Source organism: Hyperolius riggenbachi, chromosome 5 (assembly GCF_040937935.1).
Source record: "Hyperolius riggenbachi isolate aHypRig1 chromosome 5, aHypRig1.pri, whole genome shotgun sequence".
NCBI lineage: Eukaryota > Metazoa > Chordata > Amphibia > Anura > Hyperoliidae > Hyperolius > Hyperolius riggenbachi.
This window is the reverse complement of record NC_090650.1, coordinates 82,813,814-82,839,049: the sequence shown is the minus strand read 5'-3', so window position 1 is coordinate 82,839,049 and position 25,236 is coordinate 82,813,814. Positions and strand designations below refer to the sequence as shown.

The following is a 25,236-nucleotide window of genomic DNA, read 5'->3' as shown; positions in this document are numbered from 1 at the left end:
GGTGCTAATAAGTGCACATTTTATGGTACTTTTATGCAGTTTAATACAGCTTGAAAAATGGCATTTTAATGGAGGACGTAGAGATGTTTTGAATATTTATGGTGTCACGTAATACGCTGGATCCACAGAATTGAGAATTTAAAGATCTGTGCACCAAATAACTAAGAACTCTACTAACTGCAAACAAGTTAACTTTAAAGATCACATCAAACATTATATTTATACAAAATCCCCATTGAAGTGAACATACTATTCCATTAATGGACTAAGAGAAAACACTTTCAACAGTGCTCAATACCATATTCGCTCCATGCTTTTTGCTTTCATAGGGCTTTCAATCCCAGTAAGTGATATCAGCTTTTAATCAATTTTAATCCGTACTGGAATGCTTCACCAGTTCACAGAATATTTTTTATATAATAGTTATAAAGCAAACCTCACATGACAAACTGGTGGCATTGGTGTATACCATAGGTTCTGAATGTGTGGTACGCGTACCCCAGGGGTACTTCTGACGGTTCCAGGAGGTACTCAGGCTTGATATACTTACCCAAGAATAACAAATTTCGAGTTTAAAAAAAATGATAAAATCTTAACTACTTAAAGAGTCTGAAGTCAAATTAAAAATGGTTTTTAAGCTTATATTCAGCAGGGGCACGTTTGCCCCTGCTAAAACTCCGCTATCCCGCGGCATAACGAGGGGTCTTTACCCCCCAAATCCTCCCTGCAAAATCCACACCCAATTTGGTCGTGGATTTTGCTGCCCCTCTGCGCTTCCGTGTGAGGCAGGGCTATGAGCTGCAGCCCTGCCTCACACGCGTCTTATCAGCGGTGGATCTCCGCCTCTCCCCCGCCCCTCTCAGCGAAGGCAGACTGAGAGGGGCGGGGGAGAGGCGGAGATCCGCCCCTGATAGACGCGTGAGGCAGGGCTGCAGCTCATAGACCTGCCTCACACGGAAGCGCTTCCCGGAGGTAGCAGGGGGGGTTTTGGGGGGTAAAGACCCCTCGTTATGCAGCGGGATAGCTGCGTTTTAGCAGGGGCAAACATGCCCCTGCTGAATATAAGCTTAAAAGCCATTTTTAATGTGGCTTCAGATTCTCTTTAAGGACCGAGCTAATTAAAATCTACGCCCCGTTTTGGTGGGCTCCTGGCTGGCAGGGCGTAGATTTCAATTAGCAGCCACTGCACGCATCCGCCGTTCTCCACTGATCGCTCGGCTCAAACCCAACGTCTCTCGCCACAGCTCACAGGCTCTGCCTGTCTCTATGACGGCAGAGCCATGTGAGCCGGTCAGGAGCCGATTTCATTGGCTCCTGGCTGTGTGTATCAATTCAAGCCGCTCCCATTGGCTTACATTGATAGACGGGGTCAGGAGCCAATCAAAGCGGCTCTTTACCAGCTCACATGACTCTGCCATCATAGAAACAGCAGAGTTTATGTCAGGAGAATCCTGGCGTGCAGCGGTTGCAGTGGGTATGTGCAGCGAATAGTCGGGATTCCGTCGGTATTGTACCAGCGGTCTCTGGTCCTTAAGGGGGCAGAGACCGCCGGTACTTTAGTGGTTAAACAATACCAAATTAGCGTTTTAGCTAATTAAAAGCAATAGTAAATGCTTGGAAAGTGTTTAGAACCAATTATCATTTACTATGATTAAATATAGATTTAATCATAGGGGTACTTGTGATAATGTTTATTATGCTAGGGGGTACTTTGTGAGTACACGATTTTAGAAGGGGTACATACCACACCACTAAAACGTTGAGAAACACTGGTGTATACTATACAGCTTTGCCACCTCAGCAGCCAAATCTTCTATCACTAACTAGGCTTCCCCATATCTGGGTGTCCCGGTGTTCTTGCACTACATGCTACTTTTTTTGTGGTTTGAACCAGTGAAAATTTGTGTGTTAATAAAAATTCGGGCCCGAGTGTCAGAGGAGGTATGCAAAGCCCTTTCTGTGGGCACGCATGGCGCCGGCAGTTCTAAGGTGTGGCAGGGCAGAAGCGGGTGCATGCAAATGCCTCGATTCATAGAGCACAGTGCGGTAAATGTAAAGTGCTCGGTAAATCACCACATTTGGTATTTTAGATTTTTGTGTGCCAAGTCATAAAAATGTTCAAAGGTGCGGTCATTTACCGGCTTCAACAGATAAAACTCCGTGCAGGTAAGCATTACAATAGTAAAAGTCCTCCTGACATCCCTTTAGATGTACATGTTTTGGCTATACTGTTTGTTATGCTGCCTCTGCTTGCTCTTGCCTCTGCTTGCTCTCTCTATTAGTCTTTCTTAAAGAGACTAACAAAATTTTCAGCCTTATTTCTTCTATCCTATAAGTTCCTATACCTGTTCTAATGTGCTCTGTCTTACTGCAGCCTTTCCTAGTTGGACAGTGGCTGTATTATCTCTGTTATCTCTGTCGGGCTCAGGCACTCAAGCAGGAATGTGCTGCTCCGTTTGTGATCGGATAGAAGCTATACACACCCTCTCCACGCCCCTGCAGGCTCTGTGCGAGTCAGACTGATTTCCTCTCAGCCTATCACATGCCATGTCTTTTGTTTGTAAACACTGCCTAAAAATGGCAATTACAAGCCAAGATTGTAGCAGGGAGTGGCAAAAACAGCCCAGAGGGGCCCAGGAGAACATAATGAATAGAATGGTATGCTTTTCATTGTAAGAATTTTAGAGTACAGATTCTCTTTAACATTTTATTTAATTGCCACCACTTAGAAGAACTTCCAGGAGACAGTACACATGCCCTGCTTAGATGATTTCCCTACTAGGTATCTTCAAACAGGAACGGAAGAGGTTAAACTGCCGAAGGGAGGCAGGGGAAACTTCTTTTATTCCATTATCTCTGCTCACTGCCTGGGAGTAGAAAACTAAGACCACAGCCAGAGAAGGCTGTGGGTCCTATCAAAATGCATCACCCGACTTGCAGGAGACAGTGGTTGTTTCTATTGGCTTCTGCTCCTGTCATAGCTTATCCTTCTCTGGTTGTCTGAGTCAAGCTGGCTTCCCACAGTATCACACACTTGTCGGTCTTATTTCGACACACCAGAAGTGCTGGTAAAATTTCAGATTTTTACGGCACAATCTATTCTTTATGGATTGACATTTACTGACATTTGATGAGGTATTTACCGCACAAGTCAGTAATTTATCTCGCTGCTCGGTAACTTCAGTTTTTCAAGCGGTAACAGCCTTTATGAATTAACATTTTCCTAAGTGCTCGGTAAAGTCGGCTGTTTTCAACATTACCGAATGCGGTAATGCTTTATTAATCAACGCCAAAGTGTGTAGAGGAGGGGTGAAGTAGCTAACCTCTTCAGGACCCATAAGGTTGCATAAGACCCATGTGACCCATGTGAAAGAGGCCTTAAATTGCCATGTTGGCACTTTGCGATAAAGTGGGTTTTGGGTTGCAGCTTGGGCACTCAGTTTCTAAAAGGTTCGCCATCACTGGTCTATGGACTGGTTCCCTTTAAATGCAAATTAAAAGACGTTTAACAAAGGAAGCAAAAGGAAAGGAAAACATATATATATATATATATGCTAGGCATATTCAAAAAAAATTATGGGAAATTTGCAGAAAATTCACACTTTTTTTCTATTATGTATGAAACGTTGCATGTGAATAATCACACGTAAAATGCAAGCCTGTAGTAGAAATGAGGCCTTAGGATATGGCATCTCTGCTGCCTTACTTATAATGCACATAATCAGAATATTGTGTGCAAGTACCTCCTGAAACACAAAATATTATTTTCCTATGCAAACTCATAAAGTGATGTGCTTAAGTTCCTCTCCGGCTTCATGTGAATGACGACAGATATTTCATTTAGAAATCTTTGAGCACTTCAATCATGGTGCTTATCGTGAGCAGTCTGTACTTGACAGAAGGAGCCGCGACAAGAAGACCTGTCTATATGATTAGGCCACTGAGATCTTAGATCTATACAATACTATGGCAACAGACAATACTTCATCCAGTATCTACAGAATTCCAAAGAGCTGTGCATCCCTGCGGTCTATGGAATCCTTCCTAATACAGTATTGTCCCCCATTTACAAAAAACAACTACTCTGTAAGGTCGCTCAGGTACAGTAACTGATTATGCTGCAGCAAGATTGGTAATAAAAGAAAATATTAAGTAAGGTAATTTTAATACATTTCCCTTCCTTTGTAGTAATAAGAGTTAAAGGGACACTTAAGCCAGAAACACGTTGCAGCCCGCAATAGCGCTAATTGCAGTCAGGAATGCGGAGGAAGCTACGCGTAGGCCAGGCCTGTCGGAAAAACGAAACTAGCTGGCAGCGGGGGACCAGAGGATTAGTGAGTGACTGTGAGGGCACGGGACTGCTGCAGGAGGCTGGTAGAAGCCCCAGGTGAGTAAAACTCATTTTTTTCTGGCTACTTAACTGTCCCTTTAAACATTAGCTTCTTCTGTCAAGTGTTTTTTGATATGTATCAATTCCACTATGTAAATGTACCAAATCTACACCAGCTAATAAGAGAATCAATGACTTGCTGTGTTGCCACACCCACCAACTAGACACTTCCTTGAAGGGTCGACAACTATCAGTACACATACTGTCCTATATGCAAATGGTAGAATGGCTGTGGGAGCTCCACTCACAAGTGAACTGGCATACCATTGGTCGAAGTTTGTCGACTGACACATGACCAATAGGACAATCCCGTGGCAACACTGGTTCACATGTACAGATCCTTTGATAAAGAAGAAGGCAACAACATGCAGCCAAAGCACTCTCAGATCTGCTTAGAAGAGCAACAATCAGTATAACTACTTAACTCAAGAGGGCAGTTTAAGGTTGATGCTGTAGATTTCTAGTTACACTTATCCAATAAGGTCAGATGGACTCGCTTATACCGTCAATACTGCGCAAGTAAGGGCAAACAGATCAAACATACACATAGATAAAGGAGAGAAGTATTCTTAAAGCATAATGGCATGGATTGCATCTTCTCCAAACAGTCTTGCTAATTTTTCACTTTGGCCTGGACCTCCAGGCTCCTTCCAGTAGTAAAATCCAGGACCATGTCCAAGCCACATCTCCTCATACTGGCCTCCATTAGAGGGAAGGTGAGTGGTGGACTGAGCCATGATCTCCCCTAGGTGCCGCATAACAGTGTCCGGCTGCCACTGCATAAAGCCGAGGATAGATCTCGCCAAACTTCTGTCATTATCCAGATTTCTGCAGAATCTGATTGGAAATGAACCAATAATCTGCATAGCTCTGCATTTCGACACGGTACAAGACCGCTTGCTCTACCATATGATTGATCTACATCAATGAATTCTGAGAAAGTGAATGAGTCACTGGTAAATTTGATTTGAATTTAACATTTGGAACAAACCATTTTCAGCGGGCTTTAAACGTGTTATTTCCTATCCACAGGCAGTTCTGAATGAATACATATTAAGTGACAAGGACAAGTGACATTTGTGGCTGTCCATCTGCCTGATTGTAGAGTACAGCAGCTTGATTCATTTTTACATGTGTAGCAAGTGCAGGACATCAGGAGCATGCTGGTATAAATTAGGGCTGTCTCTAATAGACTGCATGAATAAAAGCAGAGAGTGACAGTGTCGTTTTACTAAAAAGTCCTCACTCAACAAGAATATGTCATGTTTATGTGAAGGAAACTGGAGGATGGCTGTCAGGTATGCGGGTGCCACAGACACAGAGATTTATATTAATCAAGTCATGTACATTTCACCGTAGGATGTAAGGAGAAATATGAAGCTGCCACATCTCATGGGAAGTAGACTATAGAAAATATAACTGGATAAAAGGTGCAGGGAACTGAGAAATGCATACATTAGGGAACTGAGAAATGTATACGTTAAAATTTTCCTTTCTTCTTTTTATTTGGTTATCCTCCCAATAGTTACTAAAGAAAAAAAACAACTTTTTTTTTTTCAATTTGCAGTCATGTGACCTTGGGCTCCATTTGTGCCTTGGACCTACACGTAGGGGCCAGGTGGTGCCTAACCCTAACCACCCCCCTGGTGGTGCCTAACCCTAACCCATCCATGAAATGTCCATCCCCTAAGACACTACAGCAATGGAAGTAGGAGGGGGGGGGGGGGGGGGAAACTGCTCACTGGTTGCATGACCACAAGCAAAGTTTGGGCTTATGAGAGATGGCATTTCCTAACATCATGAAAGATTGCAAGTGCCAAACATGGTACACTGGCCTTCAGAGCATCACTAGCAAAAGATAAAAAAAAAGGGTTGCTCTGCTGATGAAAGGCAGCAGCACTCTGGCCATCAATAAATCATTGCTTTACTCTGTTATTAGTGACACCATGCTGACCAATTTGCTAGCAGGAGAGTTGTTTGTGCCACATAGGTAATTCTTTTCAGTCCTAAAGCCTCGTCTACACGAGGCGATCCGGCGGCTCGATTAGCCGCCGGATCGCCTCTTCCACATCCCCGCGCGTACCCGCTCGCCGGATTCGATCCCCCGCTCGTCCCCGCCGGCGCCGCTTATCTTCCGCTCGATTCCCTGCCATTGTCCCCTCGTGGGGAATGAGCAGGGAATCGGCTGCAGCAAAATCGGACTTGTCGGATGTTATCAATCGAGCCGCATCAGCGGCTCGATTGATAAGTACTATCGGCACGGAAGGCTATGTGACTCTCCCACCCAAGCAGACCACATTGCTTCTCATCACTGCTTGAACGCCAGCCCTACCAGCTGCCTCAACTCTTACTTCTGTGTTCTAGAACCCCCCACTGCTCCAACTCACAGTGCTCTCCCTTCAAGGTCATCAAGTGCTTGATGAATGTCTTATTAATGACTGAAGCATTGTGCTTGCTGTTACTGTGATATAATGTAAAGCAAAGTTTGCAATGCATCTAGGTGGAGTTCCAGTACATTCTTCCATTGTGGCGGTTTCACATCTAATGCCCTTTTGCGTTAAAGTTTCTAAAGTGACGTTCCCCAAACTTCTGATCAAATACGTTCCAGCTGATACATTTTCGCAACTAGTTCATTGATGAGACCGATTCTGATAAGCTTCTGCCCATTTTCTGGTCAATGGAGATTTGTAATAAATGCATGTTTTTTTACTCATCCTCATCTTGCTGCAAATGTAAACAATTGTCTTCTCCTAAAGCAATGCTACAACATAATGTATTGTGTACTTGCCTAGTAAATTAATAAAAAATTAAACGTACATCATACATTCCCTTTAAAGGAAACCGGAGTTGAATCAAGAGGAAAAATTCATACATACACGGGGATTCCTCCAGCCCCCTTCGGCCTGATCAATCCCTCGCTGTCCTCCTGCGCTGCCTGGATCCTCTGCTATGGCTGCCAGTAACTTTGGGGCTTACTGCTCATGCATGGCCCAGTGACGCACTCGCCCCCATCGCCGAGGGTTTGCACGTGGCCGCACAGCACCTGCGTTGACTGGCCAAAGTTACCGGGAGAAATGTGGAGGATCCAAGAGGTGGTGGAGGACGGAGAAGGGCCGATCGGCCTGGAGAAAGCCCCAGGTATGTACAAATATTTATTTTTGATTCATCTCAGGTACACTTTAAAGTGAACCTCAGGTTAAAATTAAGGTTTAAACATTTACAAAATAGATTTAATGTTTGATTGTCTGCTCAATGGCAGTCTATAAAGTGCCCCAAAGCTAAATGTATGAACTATTTACTTTTTTTCCCTATTCTTCCCATGCTCTCAAAAGTTGTTCTCAGCAGGAAAAAGTTTTATGGTGGCAATTCCTTTTCAGTGGGGGTTATGCTATAATCTGACGAGAGAGAAACTGTTACTTGCATTCCTGAAGTCTTTCAGGCAGATAAATAAAAACAAAAATGAACACAGCCTAGTTATTACTATGCTTGGCACTGGACATGCACATGATTATCTCATGTCACCTTGTGTACCCTTTAATACAGAGGTAGGGGACCTATGGCTTGGGAGCCAGATGTAGCTCTTTAGATGGCTACATCTGGCTCACATACACATCAGAAGGAGTTGATTCACTAAGCTACACTGCTCAAGCACCACAGCTTAGTGTGGCACAGTGCAAGTAACATTTTCAAAGTAGGCACGCTACTGCTGTAGCATGAACTAACTTACTCGAGCTCCCCCCAAAACGAACGGCTGCTCCAATTGTCCCATTTTGGGCCCTGTCAAGTCCAGTGACTTTGTAGGACGAGATCTCCACACTTTGATTGGTCCAATAGGCTGCCTATAAAATGAACATATGCCCAGGTCAGCTAGCTAATTGTACAAGCCGTTAGTCAGTATTTCTCCTGTCTGGCTCTCGGGTAAATTGCTGATGTTGCTGAAACCCAAGAGAAGCTGAAGACTTGTCTGACATTTCCGCTGCCCAGCATATCAACTGTATACATCACCATGGCAATAGGGACGTGAGCCCTAGTGTCTCAGTTTGAAACATTTTGTATGGCTCTCACGGAATTACATTTAAAAATATGTGGCGTGTATGGCTCTCTCTGCCAAAAAGGTTCCTGACCCCTGCTCTAATAGATCCCAAGGGCATTGTGTTCTGCAGGCATGGGTAGCATACACTGTACAGCTTACCGGTCATAGCAGTTAAAGTCGTCCAACCAACAGCCTTTCCTTACAAGCTCAATGAAGCCAGAGTTATTTCTCCAAGATGCATAGCAGTGAAGCCGCTTGTCCTTATCCCCGTCACACTTCTCCACACCACTCTGGTTGGTCTTCTCAGTGTCCCAGTTGACATTGTAATAGATGCACTCCCTGGGGTCCTCTTCATTGTGCCCAGAGCCTGTGTGACACAAAGGAACAATGTTAAAGGCCTTCTCCCAATTATCCCCCAATAGCTCCATTTTTATTTTTGAATAATTTTATTTAACGAGGCACTGGAACAACATATAGTAGAATGCAATCAATTATTCAGGCTACCCACTTTTAAAAAGAAACTCCAGTGAAAATAATGTAATAAAAAAGTGCTTAATTTTTACAATAAATCTGTAAAAATGATTTAGTCAGCGTTCCTGCTTTCCTCTCCCTAATTCTGACATTTATGACATGGTGACATTTTTCACTGCTGGCAGGTGAGGTCAGTGGAAGGAGATGCTGCTTGCTTTTTTGGCACTTGGAAACAGCTGTTATTTCCCACAACGGAACAAGGCTCCCACAGTGTGATGTCAGTACATCAGTGCTGTGAGGCACTGACATTTGTGGGAGGGTTTTCACCACAAAAATCAGCCATACAGAGCCCACCTGATCATCCGTTTGAGAAAAGGTAAATATTTCTCATGGGAAAGGGGGGGGTGTATCAGCTACTGATTGGGACGAAGTTCAATACTTGGTTACGGTTTCTCTTTAAATTATCTTGGTTTTAGCATCAGAAACCCTTCCTTTAGCAATATATTGCAGTATACTGGTATGTAACCATGCCTCTGGATATGTCAGGCCTAGGCTGATTACTTATTCACCCTTCTTTTCTAGGTGCACTCTGGGACACCGGGTGTTTTTTTCTGTGTAGCACAGAACAAACACCCAATCATTCCTCAATGATGCAAGTTGCAAGCACTAAAGGTGCCACCACCTTTGGTTAATTTCAGAATGTATGTCAGGGTGAGGAAAGATGGGAAAAAACAGAATACATTTATAAATACTGTAAAAAAAAAAAAAAAAAAAAAAAAAGCTCTCTTTAATTATGTTATCTTCACTACAGTCCCTCTATTTACGCCCCTATAGCAATTTACAAACTTTTGTTTTACATGTGTACATGCGCACACAAAATGTGCTGGTCCCCAACTGGCCATGTTTTGGTCATTTGACATTTAACTCATTACATGGGCAGCACGGTGGCGTAGTGGTTAGCACACTCGCTTTGCAGCGTTAGTTCCCCCGGTTTGATCCCAGCCAGGGCACTATCTGCACGGAGTTTGTATGCACTCCCTGTGTTTTCTCCAGGCACTCTGGTTTCCTCCCACATCCCAAAAACATACAGAAGTTAAGCTTCCCCCTAAATTGGCTCTAGTCTGCGACACATACACTACACGATACCCGCATAGACACATGACTATGGTGGATTGTGAGCCCCTCTGAGGGACAGTTAAGTGACAAGACAATATATTCCATTCAGCGCTGTGGAAGATGTGGCGCTATATAAAAATACTAAACAATTACATTGCCAGTTTTGATTGCTTTAAATTTGTTTTTTAAATTTCAAAAAGTTTTCTAACACCGAACAAAAGGTCCCACTGTATGGCTTGCTATGCTTCACATACACACACACTGCCTAATGTTTACAGGCCCTGAGGAAAGAAACCACCAGCTCACACACTGCTTTATTATCCCAATGCTGTCCACTAAATGTTTCCCCAGAAGACTAGCTTAGGAATTGCTGCAATAAAGACCATATGTTGCAATGCAATCGTTTCATCGTTTTGTAAACCACTTCATTGTGAATCACCAATAGCAGCCACGATACAATCAAAATGTAGCACCGCTTATTTCATTTGCAAACAATTACTACAATAAAGTAGCCCATAACTGGAAACAGAATTGTAAATCTTCAGGAAAAAAAAATGTATCAAGGACAATCATTTCAATGTGCATTCAAAAACCAATGCAGTAATTCTTTTGTACAGCAGGGGGAGCTCATGTATTTTACTGCTGTCTAACCAAGAAGCTCTCCATGTTTTCAGCATTTTAAAGGAATGCCACAAAAATGAGTTTATATAGAAGAGCTCTAAATAAATAACTGTTACACACTCTATAAAATGTTAAACTCATCAGAGGAGAGGGGTCCAAGTCACACCCAGCTGTAATAAGTGATGTCTACACAGGACTACCTAAAATGTCACCTTAAAGAAAACCTGTCGCAAATAAGCAAAACAACTATTACTGATCAGGAAATTGCAACGAGAAAATAAAGGCCCATACACACGGGCTACAACTGTCGCCGTAACCACGTGGCACGCGCGTGTTGCGGCGACAGGTCGCCCGTGTGTATGACGCACGCGCCCTGAACCATCGCCCGTCGGAGCTGTCGCCAGGCGATTGGCATGGTCAATCGCCTGCTACAGTTGTCGCTGCAACGGTCTCTAGTCCGCTGTGTGTATGCGGACTAGCAACAGCAACACACACAGAGTGAGCGGAGCTTCCGGCGGGGGGAGGAACCTTCGGCGACAGCTTCCGCCGCATCTCTGTCCCTCTGTGTGCCGTGTGTACGGCTGCTCCACAGAGGGACCTGGTGACGAGCAGTCGCTGCTTTTTTTTTTTGCGACTGGCAACATTTGTGCCTCGTGAGTAGGAGGCTTAAGAGAGAACACCGAGAGCCCAATATAGTGCAGTATGTACTGGACTGATGTGGGTGATGAGAGGCAAGTATGTAAAGTTATACTCACAAACATGGGTTACCACTAAGGCAACCACTGTAAATGCAGGTGGGGAGATTAGACCTGTCTCCATTCAGGATTAAGAAGTCACTATGTGTACATCGGAAAACAAGGGGTTAACACCCTTCCACCATGGGTGGACTCGAACAATGTGGAAATGAGCAAAGGCGCCAAAAGGATATAAGTAGATAGGGAAAAAAAATGGGGAAGGTAGTGGTGGACTTACCCCCTTCCAAGCAGATACAAAAACATGTTGATATATCAGCAAGCAAATGTATTTATATATACACTCTAAAGGGTCATGGCAACGCATTTCGCAGGTGTGGCCCAGCTTAATCAGGCAATAGGGGATGGAGCATACAGCAACAAGTGTCTATGTCTCAGCCTCGTGCCTCTGTGCACATCAGGAAATTGACTGAAAAGACTGATCACCCAAAAAACTAGCCGCTAATTCCCTAGCGTATACAGAGCCCAACAGAGGGACGTTCTGCCAACCTGGAACTTTTTTCCCCTTGTCCCTTTGTTTATAGAACATTAATAGTGTGCAGTCTATTCAACTGCCTGGGCTGAGGCTAGGGGCAAGTGTATAGATTTATCTCTTCAATGTGATCAATCTGCTAGAAATCTATTACCCACAACATACCTAGTCAAATTTAGATTTTTTTAAGGTAGTTAAAGGACACCTGAACTTGAGAGGGATATGGAGGCTGACATATTTATTACCTTTTAAACAATACCAATTTCCTGGCTATCCTGCTGATCTTCTAATACTTTTAGCCATAGACCTTGAAACTGTAGTCTGACTAGATTAGCTGCATGCTTGTTTCAGATGTGTGATCCAGAAACTACTGCAGCCCTAAGGCCCGTTTCCACTAGCCAGATGCGATTGCATTGCATGCAGCTGCGGGGGTCTTCCGGCTATCTTCCATAAGTCCGGATGCGGCGGTTCGCGACTGCTTAGGGGAGATCAAATGCGTGCTGCAGAAATCTGCAGCATGCAATCCATAATTTCCCCGTGTCGCAATTTCCATGCAATGGAAACTACTCCATTGACAAGCATTGGCTTCAGTTTTGATACAATGCAAATTTGCGGCTAGCGGTAACAGGCCCTTAAGGCGCCATACACCTGATTTCTTCGAACATGGGTCGTCAGACCCACCCACGGGTGGCTGTTCTGATGACAGTATCCCTGTGTGTACAGTCTTTCGGCAGACTGATCAAGTTGGTTTTTGAATGAGCGGATCCCCTGTACACACAGGGAAACTGTCGCCAGAACGGCCGCCCCGTCGTTTGAAGAAATCAGGTGTGTGTACGCGCCTTTAGAGATCAGCAAGACCGCTAGGCAATTGGTAGTAGTTTTTTTTTTGTTATATAAAATGCTTTATGTGCCTTATTCATTAAAGGATTGGAGCAGAAGTAGAAAAATGTTGCAAACTTTCCATACACTAAAATAACCTGATATGTAGGTGCTGAGGTAAACCATAATAATAAATAATGATTTCCAACAATCCCAAATTCTCTGCAGTCCCACCTTCACCACCTTGGGGCTTGCTATTGCACAATAATATGTGGTTGAGCAATCTGTGGTACCTGTACAGCGACTGCTCATAGAGGTTTATTGGAAATCATAGGAATTTCCAGGTCATGGTTGATAAACGCTGCTGGTAGGGGAAACCTGTCAGGAGCTAGATGTGCTGTGCATTTATGAATGACGTAAACTCGACCCAACCAAATGTCAAATCCAAATGCATGCAACCCAGGGTTTAACTGTTTCTACACAGACAGGAAGGGCTGTGAGCTAAATAAGGAACTGTACCATAGCAGCCAAAATGAAAGATACCATCTGACAGAAAGACGGGACTTTTATGGACAGCGTAACTGTCCATCAAATGATTTGATGTGGCCTGTTAACACCAAAATAAATGGTTTACTTGTGTAATGTCACTAATGAGGACTAGGGATGGTCAGTGAGATGCAATTTCTAGCTGATGCAGGATTATGCAACATTTGTATGCAAATTTATGCAGATTGAAAACTGACCAATCAAATTTTACCTCAGCAAGATTTGATTGATTCACTGTCAAGCTGCATAAATGTGCATACAAAATTAGCATAACACTGCATCAACTTGCATCTCATTGACCTCCCCTAATATGGACAGGCAGTTTCATGCTTATGATGTGTACTAAGAAGAGTGAGAGGCAATCCCGGGACAAGTTTGGGAGAAGGTTAATATTAATGGTTCCTTAAAGTAAACCTGAGGGGAGAGTGATATGGAGGCAGCCATATTCATTTCCTTTTAAACCAGGGCTGTGGAGTCGGTACAAAAATTATCCGACTCCGACTCCTCAGTTTATGAAACCAACTCTGAGGACCCAAAATTGCTCCGACTCCTCAATTCAGACTCCTTAGGTCTAATTTTTACAAAGGCTATGGATTTGGTTCAAAAATCATCCGACTTTTCAGTTTATTGAAACCACTGACTCCAGGTACCCAAAATTGTCCCGACTACTACTCCACAGCCCTGTTTTAAACAATATCAGTTACCTGGCAGTCCTGCTCATCTTCTGGGATCAAGATGAAGAGGTATATGGATGTGAGCTAATTGACTTACAGCTGGTCTACTAATTAAACAGAGGGGCTTACAGAGCCTCATGCAGAGCAGCATCAAAAAACCAACAACAAAAAAAAATACAAAAAAAAATAAAATCGATGGGCAGTGCATGGTAGAAACAGATCCTGAAATAAAGCTTGCTATTAAACCCTCAAATGTATAGAGCCGAACTGAATGGATTTCTTTTTTTTTACCCATCAACAGTAGAGTTTCACTTTATGTCCGTACAAATAGGCGCATACAGGGCGGCTGAGTCAGAGTCAAGGAGTCAGAGCAATTTTGGGTACCTGGAGTCGGAGGTTTCACAGCTCTGGGCACACAGCTGCAGTCAAGCTCAGCAAGACAATGGACTTTCGAATTTGAAAAGCTGCATTTTCTGTAGGTAATCTGTATGATTTTCTGTTGTGTTGCTATTGCCAATTTGTTCCCAAAGCTTCCTGCGTACTACCGCTTTTTTTTTTTTCTCTTTTCCTATTCATTGTCCAAAATAATTACTGAAAAAGACAGGTTGGTGGTGAACTCTGAAACGAGGCACCTGTGCTTCATAATTAGAAAAGAAAAAATCTCTAGCGGTTCACAGAATAGCTAAAGCCTTCAAACCCCGACACGTATTCTAACAAACTTTCTCCTCAATGGCTGGGAAGCGGAGCCTCAGGACACATTTGCATCTTGTGCGTTTGACAAGAGGTATCAGCTAGATCACATAAAAAAAACCTTGGGGATACAACACAAAGTCACATAATTAGTTCAAGCACTTTTTCTATTGATTCTGAACAATGCAAACTCAAGTCGTTGGGAATTGGGGAGAAAAAAAAACGGAACACTTGGAACTGCAGAATTGGAAAGATCAATTACTAGGAATCGATACGAATGTGAATTGCTCGGCACTTATCTCAAGACTAAGGCTGCCCATCAATTGTTATATCGTTGGCTCTACGGAATCTCTTCTGCAAATATATGATCTTAATAGTGCTTTTGGTCGGTCTTCATTAAAAGTATGGGATTAACGTTTGTAGTGGAAAAAAACATTTAAACACTAAATTATTGAAAGGTGGTGGAAAATATATACTGTATTTATCAGCATATAAGAAGCTCTGGACTACAAGACACATGTAGGTTTAGAGGGCAAAACACACTATACTTAAACTGGTGCGTTCATGGTCCAGGGGCGTCTTGTAGATGTTCTTCCCCAATTATTGTGTCCTCCTGTGTCCCCTTATGACCCCCCCCCCCAATTGCCCTGTACTGCTCCCCCGTGGCCCCATAAGTCCCCGTTGTGTCCCACATTCCCCCTTGTGTCCTCCTCAGCTCTCCGTGAGGGAGAAGACAGGTCTCTGTTCGCGGCTGGAGCTGATGGATGAGGTGAGCCCACTGAGCCGTGCTGCCGCTGCTTTACATTATTCAGAAGGAGCGGAGGACAAAAGGGAAGACCGGAGGACATTGTACAGGGAAGCCCTGATTGGGTGAAACATGTAGGTGGGCGGAGCTAGAAACACGTAATGGTATTTGCACGGTTTAATTTTGAATTGGCACAGTACATGGAGTTCCTGACGTCACAGGCGTTCATAAGCAGGGGACTCCTTGTATTTGGCATATAAGACACAGGGACCATTTCTCCCAATTTTTGGGGAAGAAAAAGTGCGTCTTATATGCTAAAAAAATAAGGCACATCACAATTGACTGATAACCATTCAAGTAGCAGGAAAGAGGATTTGGATTGGAATTGGATCGCCCGCGCGCCTCCTTGTCTTTGCCCTTCGGCGCCATCTTTGGGGCAGGAGTGGCGTTCTTCTCTCGGCGCGAGTAAGATAACGGTCCATATATCGGCTTTGTGTGTCTCCGGGAGGTGCAGTGTTTCCCCGCTGGCCAGGTGGAGTAGCGTGGGGCACTTTTTCTGGCTTATATATCGGGCGGAGAGGGGATCTGCGCCGGAGCTCCTAGCCTAGCGTCTTCCCTCCAGGGCGCCGGAACCGGAAGTCCGGAAGTTCATTTTGACGTTTTGCTGAGCAAGTGCAGGACACACTAGGACATGGGAGCACAACCAGGGTGGCTTGATTTTGCTGACAGCAGCGGAACGGAGGGGACTTGGAGGGACCCGATGGCGGGGGGTTGGGAAGAGTTTCCGCTGCCCCAAGTTTTTGCTAAGAAGTCACCTTTTTGTCATGTCAGAAAGCTGGGACATATGCAGCTGGATAACTGGCTGTTGGGGATTGGTTCATCCCTGATACATTTAGGATTTCATAGAGTAAAATGTGCACTACTGTAAGTGTCTGGAAGGACTTCCTGGCAGTGATACGCATCAGCAATGATTTGTAACATGAACCCATTACAACAATCTGGATACGATATTTTAAAGATAAAAAAAGAAAGGTTACAATATTCTGCACGAACTAACATATGTAACGTATTAAATCAACCAGTGGAGAACTGTATTCCAGCTAATTTACTGTTACTTCAGGACAAGTCACAACAGCGTCTTATCAGTGCCTGTAGGCTCTGGAGTTTACATCTGATTGTGCTGTGGAGACATGCACCAGCAGGCTGCAGATATTTCCTGCAGAGATACCAAACCCGAGCTGCAAGCCAGAGAATACATATGAGAATACCTAAAGGGGAACCCCGAGTACAAAGCATCTTTTTTATTTCATGTCTGGATTAAAGGATTTGCCATTTAACTCATCCCTCTCCAGGTTTCTTGTACACATTAAAGTAGGCCTGAACTCCTGCAGAAGGACAGAAGGAAAAACAGAAAAATGTATCCTGTATTCGTTTAGAAAGTTTAGCCTGTCTAAATTCCCCCCCATCTTTGACTAATCACACATTGTAATTTGATCTCTCAATTGTGTCACCTGGCTGCCTCTGCATAGCAGCTAATTTGAAAACACGATATATGTTAAACCCTTTTCTGCTTCCATGAAAGCAGGAAGTAGACCCACGTTGCTTGGTGCTTATGGTACCGGTACATGTAAGAGTGTGGTATGGGAGTGGTGTGTGAGTGACAGTCAGTAGTCTCACAACGCTCTGTTTTTAAGATTTTAATTGGTTGTATGTGATATGATTGGTGTACACACCAAATTCAAAAACTCCTACAATAAATCTTCACGGTGTCTGTTCCTTTTTTTTGGGGGGGGGGGGGGGGGGGGAGCAAAAATCCCACACCTCTGCACCTCTCTGATTGGCCAATATTTCTCATGCTGAGACAACGCACTTTCTATAGTGAAGGGCTGGCAAATCAGGCAGAGGAGAGTAGGGCAAGAAATGACATCAGGATTGGCTTCAAAATAGCCACACCTAAAATGATAAATGCTAAGAATGATTTTCTCTGTAGAAAAATCACTAAAAACAAACATGGACAGTGCAATACATATGTAAGTAGAGCAGGTATTTATCTTCTTATATACAGGGCTGTGGAGTCGGTCCAAAAATCCACCGACTCCGACTCCTCAGTTTAGGATTCCACCGACTCAGACTCCTCTAATTTGCATATTACAATTTTGTTGATTAAAACGTGAAATTCGTCTCTAACTGCCAACGCTTAGGAATTTTACAAGACAACTGAAGTGAGAAGGATATGTAGACTACTATATGTATTCCCTTTAGACTAAAACTAGTCCTTGGTAAGAGTACTTACATCTATCAGGCCCTAGGCAATGTAACTGTGGGTACATGTAAGAATGATGTGCAGGTACTCTGCAGGGGAATGAGGAGATTATTCCTCTATTACACATTCTTCATGCACAATCTGAACAAGGTTTATGGGTGACAGACAACACCTCTGTGTTTAATGTGCACAATATTCTCAGTGGATTCCCTACAGCTCGGTGGAGAGTGCATATGTAGAGTATAGTCCTACTGTGTAACAAAGTAAACCTGAGACAGATGAAATTAAAGTTTTATACATACCTGGGGCTTCCTCCAGCCCCCTTCAGGATAATCAGTCCCTTGTTGTCCTCCTCCACCACCTGGATCTTCTGCTATGAGTCCAGGTACTTGAGCCAGTCGGGCGTAATGCGCATGCACACACTCCACCGCCGGGAGCATACACCTGTGCCCCACTATTGCGCAGGTGCAGAATGATCCTGGCTGTGGGAGCGGCACGTGGCTGGACTGTGCTGATTGGCTGAATTACCAGGACTCATAGCAGAAGACCAGGTGGTGGAGGACAGCGAGGGACTGATTGGCCTGAAGGGGGCTGGAGGAAGGCCATGGTATGTATAAAAAAAAAAACAAAAAAAAAAAAAACAACAACTTTACTTTTCATCCATCTCCGGTACCCTTTAATTTGTAGCCACCAAACCAAATTTTAACAACATATCAAATTATTTGATTTCATGAGCAAAGGGAGTGCATACATTTGCATATATCAGCATCAATGCAGAATTATTTCCATCTCATTGACCATCTCTATTAGTGACACAGCTACACATCAGGCTTTATTCTTACAGCATAGATGTTATTTAGTACAAGAGATTCTTGTGTACACATCATATATACAGTCACAATCAGATATGTATATCTGCCCTTAAAAATACAGGGACTGCTTTATTGAAGCAGCACACGTAACTAATTTTGATTGGTTTATTTCATTTTTGTGGACTAAGCACAGCTATTACTGTAGATATACATTATTTTAATGACTATTATCTGAGAAATAGAAAATTTTATTATATTTTCTATTTTAATTACAGTTACAAATTCATTAGGAGTCGGAGTATTTTTTACCGACTCCGACTCCAGGCACCCAAAATTGCCCCGACTCCGACTCCACAACTCCGACTCCACAGCCCTGCTTATATACACGTGTTTTTTTCTGGGCTAGTATGGCTGACAGCTCCTCTTTAAAAACAACCCAAAAGCAGGATTGTTGGAGCCATATTGGGATAATCTGTTAGCAGCTTGCTGTTGGGTCAAGGAGGACAGATGTAAAGATGAATGATAATTACCGTTACCTTTGGACATGGAGAAGCAGCGAAAACCATCCTGCTTCATTACCCATACAAACAGTTTAGCAAAAGCCAGGAACCATCCGCCTGTATGCATACTGCTAGAATAACTTCATTAACGGCATAATAGTCTCATAAAATGCTCATAAACGAATCAAAGTGGGGGGAGGGGTTGTGAAGAATGCTAGATGGGGAGGATTTGCATTTGAACGCTCCCGATATTTGCATACAACATGCATTTATTTAGTAAAGCATAGCTGAGATAATGTGACTTAGAACATTACTCAATAGCATCCACTTAGAACTCTTTTATGGTCGCAACAACCACTATTATAATTGTGTATTCAGAGGGCTGACATCTTCTGTAGCATTTTGCAGAGTCCATAGTCATGTCCTAAAGGACACCCGAGGTGAAAATAAACAAATAAAACAACAATTGCATCCATCCTCCTCCTCCTAAAAATGACTTTTTAAGATATTCCACAGTTATTTTAGATTTAAATATACTTTTTAAGTTTTTACTGTATGCCAGAGCTAAACTGTATGAACTATTGACCCTTTGTATCCCTTTCCTGCTCTCAGAAGCCATTTTCTGCTAGGAAAGTGTTTTTAGTTGTAATTTCTTATCAGTGAGGGTCACACTGTAGTCTGACCCAGTCATGACTCAGACAGCAACTGCCACTTACATGCCTGATGTTTAACTCTTTCAGGCAGAGAAAGGAAAAAAAGTAACAGCACAGCTAGGCACTGTACATACCCATGTATATCTCATCATATCACATGGGTATTCTTTAAGGCCAGTACCCACCGGGCAAGACTGGTGGCAATGTTACCCGACGTCGGGCAACACCATCTAACATAAGAGTATTAACCTCCTTGGCAGGTAATTTTTTCTGCAAAAATTGCAGAAATCCATTTTTTTTTTTTTTTTTTTTTCTTTTTATATGTTTCATGTAAAGCTACCAGAGTGGTAGCTACATGAAACTCCACTAGAGGGCGCATGTGTCCCTCTAGTTCGATCGTCGCTGGCAACAATAGCAAACAGGGGAACGTGTATATAACGCGCTCCCCTGGTTGGATTCTCCTGTCGCCATGGCGACGATCGGAATGACGTCATGGACGTCAGCCGACGTCCTGGCGTCAGACGTCTCCGATCCAGCCCATAGCGCTGCCCGGAACTCATTGGTCCGGGCAGCGCAGGGCTCTGGCGGGTGGGGGCCCTCTTGCGCCGCTGCGTGCGGGCGATCGCCGCAGAGCGGCGGCGATTTAGCTGTACGCGCGGCTAGCAAAGTGCTAGCTGCGCGTACAGCACTTTACAGGATAAAAATCGCCCCACCAGGGGCTGAGATCTCCCCCTGCGCGGCATAGCCCGAGCTCAGCTCAGGCTTACCGCCAGGGAGGTTAAACAATGTTGCCCCCCCGCAGCTATTGAGCATCATTAAATGACGGAAACAGCGATTCGGATCCTTGAGATGCCCAACAACTCCTACACAAAGTATCGCAATTGCGTGAAGTCTCGTAGCATCACATATACCCACCAGACGGAAGATGGAGGAAGATGGATTGGTGGAGCGTTCGTCTATCAGGGAGATGACGCTGGATCCATCTCCCTGCTTTGTAAGGCAAATACGGTACATAGCAAGGAAATGAACAGCGCTACTTAAAAACAGAAAAGTGCCTACCTGCAAGAGAGTGCAAGCCCCACTTGAGTGGTAAAATACACACCGAGCATACACATGACCTGTCTACTAATGGAGGATGTTGGTTTCCTGTAACAGCTTGCATGCAACTTGTTAAGTACTCATCCCTCCCACTGCGGAGAAGTCATCCTCGATGGGAGGGGACCTAACACTAACTAAATCCTAACCTATGCATATGCATAGCCTGAGTGCATCACCAAGTACAATTGAAAGTTGCGCAAAAGGTGGATCAGCGCAACACCAGGCCGCCGCCGAATGGCCTCCTATCGGAGGTGCACTGAGCCCCCCCAGAAACTGCAAACGCAACTTGAACCCAAACAGAAGCTCTGCATATTCACCAAAAGCAACTTATCGGTTTTTAAGTAGCGCTGCTCATTTGAAGCAAATTAACTAGATGCATGGCTGCCTATAATCTGAGGAGTGCATGTATAAGTGGGAGACGGCCGCTATGTCTTACTGCACTTTCCATATAACTGTTGTCTTTATTCATTAAGCCTATATGAGACAATGCATCTAAAAATACTATTAACTCCATGGAAAAAGGTTTCCCAAGTCATATGTGGCCAGTGAGCAGTAGAGCCCGCTTTCCACTGTGTAGAAATGTCTTCACAAGCTGATGTCAAATAAGTCATTTATAAGGTATCTGGTTAGGAGCCACATCACTAAGCACTGTGCAGCACTGATTAATGTTGCTGTGGTCTACAGTCTGCTCAGAGAGTTCAGTTTGTGCCTGACCCCTTGAACAGCTCCATGATGCAAGCCAAGCATCAGCCTTGTCAACAGTGTTCAACCCAGCTGTTCCAGGTCACATGACCAAATTCTTCACCTTCAGATCTAAAGGTAAAGGGGCACTCTGGTTACAAAGCTATCACATGGTATATTTAGATTGCTGCTTGGAGATGTCACACTTCACCAGTATCACTTATGGGGAAGTGGCTTCCCAGGTGTATTGATGTTGATTTGAGGATCACAGAAGGTGCTCATACACAACACATGTGTGCCCTTTGGAATTTTAGTCTGTTAGTGTTTTCCTTAGGCATCTGTCAGCTATCAGGTGTGTTAATGATTTTTGTATGCTTCTATTACCATCTGTTGGCTAAAAACTTTATAAATAACCATATGCAAAACAGAAGTTCTCCGTCTTCTAACAAACAAAGTATTTGTGATTATTCAGGTTGGTGTGAGCATATGATATCTTCCACAGTGCATCACTGCTGAATATGGAAATCCTTTATTTGTTGTCCTTTACACACTCCTAAGAGTTCTGGTTCACAATGACTGGGCAGTCTAAGGCCTAGTGCACACCAGAGCGGTTCGGTCGCGTTTTCAGATCCGCTTGCGGATGTGGAAACGCTAGGGTAATGTATTTCAATGGGGTGGTGCACACCAGAGCGGGAGGCGTTTTGCAGAAACGCATACTCCCGGGCTGCTGCAGATTTTGGATTGCGGAGGAGTTTCTGCCTCCAATGTAAAGTATAGGAAAAACGCAAACCGCTCTGAAAAACGGCAATTCAGAGCGGTTTTGCAGGCGTTTTTGTTACAGAAGCTGTTCAGTAACAGCTTTACTGTAACAATATATGAAATCTACTACACCAAAAACGCTTCCCAAAACTGCAAAATGCTAGCTGAAACGCTACAGAAAAATAAGAAAAAGCGTTTCAAAATCTGATAGCATTTTGCGGATCTGCTAGCGGTTTTTGGTGTGCACCAGGCCTCACTGTAACTCTGGGTGTTTCAAGTCCTACACCACAGTGCCATGTTAATTCATGCCATGCACTAATGAGGATCAACCAATCCGAAACTGTATGTATGCATGCTGGATTAGTTTGGCTCTAATATTAACAAGCTGATACATCATTGCATTCCATTGGTACTGAGGGTGTGGTTAGCTTTCAGGGACAACAAAGATGATTTGCATATTCAGCAGTGATGCATTGTGGGACACCTCAAAGCTCACGCCAACATTCTGTTTTAACCACTTCACACCAAGGCGGTTTTTACCTTAACGGACAAGAGAGATTTTCACCTTTCAGTGCTCATCCCTTTCATTTGCCAATAGCTTTATCACTACTAATCAATGAAATTCTATATATCTTGTTTTTTTCACCACAAATTGGGCTTTTTGGGGTTGATATTTGTTTTCAGCAATTACTTTATTTTCTATGCATTTTAAAGGGAAATACAAGGAAAAAATGAAAAAATACACTATTTCTCCAATTTCATCCCCTATGGTTTTAATATACCGTAAACACTGCTACTGTACATAAAACCCACACATTTTATCATTTTATCTGCCCATTTGTCCTGGTTATCACAAGATTTTAATTATGTCCCTAGTACAAAGTATGGTGACCATATATCATTTCGAAATAAAGGTGTATTTTTTTTGTGTGTTTTTTTTCCCCCGACAATTATCCCATGCGCGGGGATGCACGTGCACCCGCGGGAGCGCGCACGCGCACAGCGGCAACAGCACTGTCTGACTTATAAAAACGTCCTGGAGCCATTAAGAGGCTCTAGCAGGACGTTTTTATAAGTCAGCTTGTCATAAAGTGGTTAAGAAGGAAACTGTTTTGAATAACATTTCAGTAAGGAGGCTTTTTGATCTCTTTCAGCCCCTTACGCACTCCTAGCAGTTCTGGTTCACCATGAGCTTGCTGGGTAATCCGTAACTCTCATAGTGAGTATACAGAGTCATCCAGTCAAGAGAGATTGAGAAATAAGAGGAAACACTACTAAATATGAGGGGAACTTGGAAACACAGTGGGAACCATTAGTGGTCAATTAGGAGGGTCATTACCAACCCCGCACTTACCAGATTATGATCACCAAAACAATCCCAAAATCACTTAACATATACTATGCCCCATGCTAATGTAATTAATGGGAAAGTTCAGTTGGGACATGAGGGGTCCCAGAGTATAAAAAACTCAAAATACCTCTGCTCAAAGAGAACCTGTAGTATTACAACATATTTGGACAGGATTCACTGTGGTCAGTTGCACAACGCAAGCATTATAATGATTGTGAACTGCAATGGCTAACTGGACATAGACTAACACAAAGCCTGCATGCAGCGAGTTAGAATAATGCGTACAATGCAGTACTGTGAATAGCTCCATAGAATTGTATGGGTAGTGAGTTGACGTTGCTAATCATTCTACAGCGCAACGGATTCCTGTGAATGGGGCCTTACGGTGCGCACGCAGGGATAGTTGCCTTCACCTACAAGGGTCAGAACTCGACCCCTCTAACGACATTTTGGGGAGAGTTCTGTACAGATACATTGGTAGACATATTCTGAACAGACATGGAATGCATTGGAAAATATGCACAAGAAAAAAAACACAAGAATATTAGACTCAGCTGGGGATCACTCATTCACCTCTACCTGGTCCATTTGGCTAGCCCACCAGTTCCTTGCAGTCCTATTATAATAGAACCAGCTCACCTATGTTTTTGAGACAACTACAATAAGCTACGTTAGTGTTATTTAATTGAACCTCTTTCAGGGTTTAGTAGTTTGTAATGTTTCTCTTTATCTTTTCATAAATGGTAATCATACCTGTTGTACTTCTGTTATAAACTTTGGACCAACCATCCATTTCTTCAATCTTTCTCTTTCTTCCTTTTCTGTTATTTACTCTCTCCTCTTGTTTTCCCTCTATTACTCTACCTACTACTATACTCCCTTTAATCTGCTCCTTTCTCTGCTTCGCTACTCTCTAAATGTACCTTCCTTTAAAGGATACCACAACTGAAATGTGACCTAATGAGATAGACATGTGTATGTACAGTGCCTAGCACACAGATAACTATGCTGTGTTCCTTTTTTTCTTTCTCTGCCTGAAAGAGTTAAATATCAGGTATGTAAGTGGCTGACTCAGTCCTGACTCAGACAGGAAGTGACTACAGTGTGACCCTCACTGATAAGAAATTCCCCTTTTTTACCTCTTTCTTGCTCTCAGAAGCCATTTTCTGCTAGGAAAGTGTTTTATAGTTGGAATTTCTTATCAGTGAGGGTCACACTGTAGTCACTTCCTGTCTGAGTCAGGACTGAGTCAGCCACTTACATACCTGATATTTAACTCTTTCAGGCAGAGAAAGAAAAAAAGGAACACAGCATAGTTATCTGTGTGCTAGGTACTGTACATACACATGTCTATCTCATGTCACATATCAGTTGTGGTATCCTTTAACATATGCCTTTTTCCCTCCTGTTCTCCAACTGTTCTCCAACCCCCCCTCCCCCCCATTTACCCCACACCCGTCCTGTCTAATGGCCCATACTCACGGGCTACTTTTGTAGCCTGTCGCTAGCACACGTGAGCGTGTGCGCGACAGTTCGGCGACAGCTCGGCGCTAGGTTCCTCCACATACACACACGGAACAGGGATTAGTGAAGCGGCGGAAGCTGTGACAGCAGTGGCGAGCGACGGTTCGGGGTGCGCGCCTCATACTCACGGGCGACCTGTCGCCACAACACTCGCGTGCCACGTGGTTGCGGCGACAATTGTAGCCTGGGAGTATGGGCCATAACAGTAGGGAATAAGCATAATGTGCATATGCATCTTAGAGTTATGCTTTAAGATAATTATGGTC

General features: G+C 43.6%; 1 protein-coding gene across 2 annotated transcripts in view; it reads right to left on the bottom strand.

The window, feature by feature from the left end:
- ACVR2B (activin A receptor type 2B) overlaps positions 1-25,236 on the bottom strand; it is a 219,517-nt gene that overhangs the window by 55,404 nt on the left and 138,877 nt on the right. For both annotated transcript variants that reach the window (XM_068235924.1, XM_068235923.1), the window contains exon 2: positions 8,583-8,790. In XM_068235924.1, the coding sequence (XP_068092025.1) occupies positions 8,583-8,790 (208 nt within the window). The remainder of the gene's footprint in view (positions 1-8,582; positions 8,791-25,236) is intronic.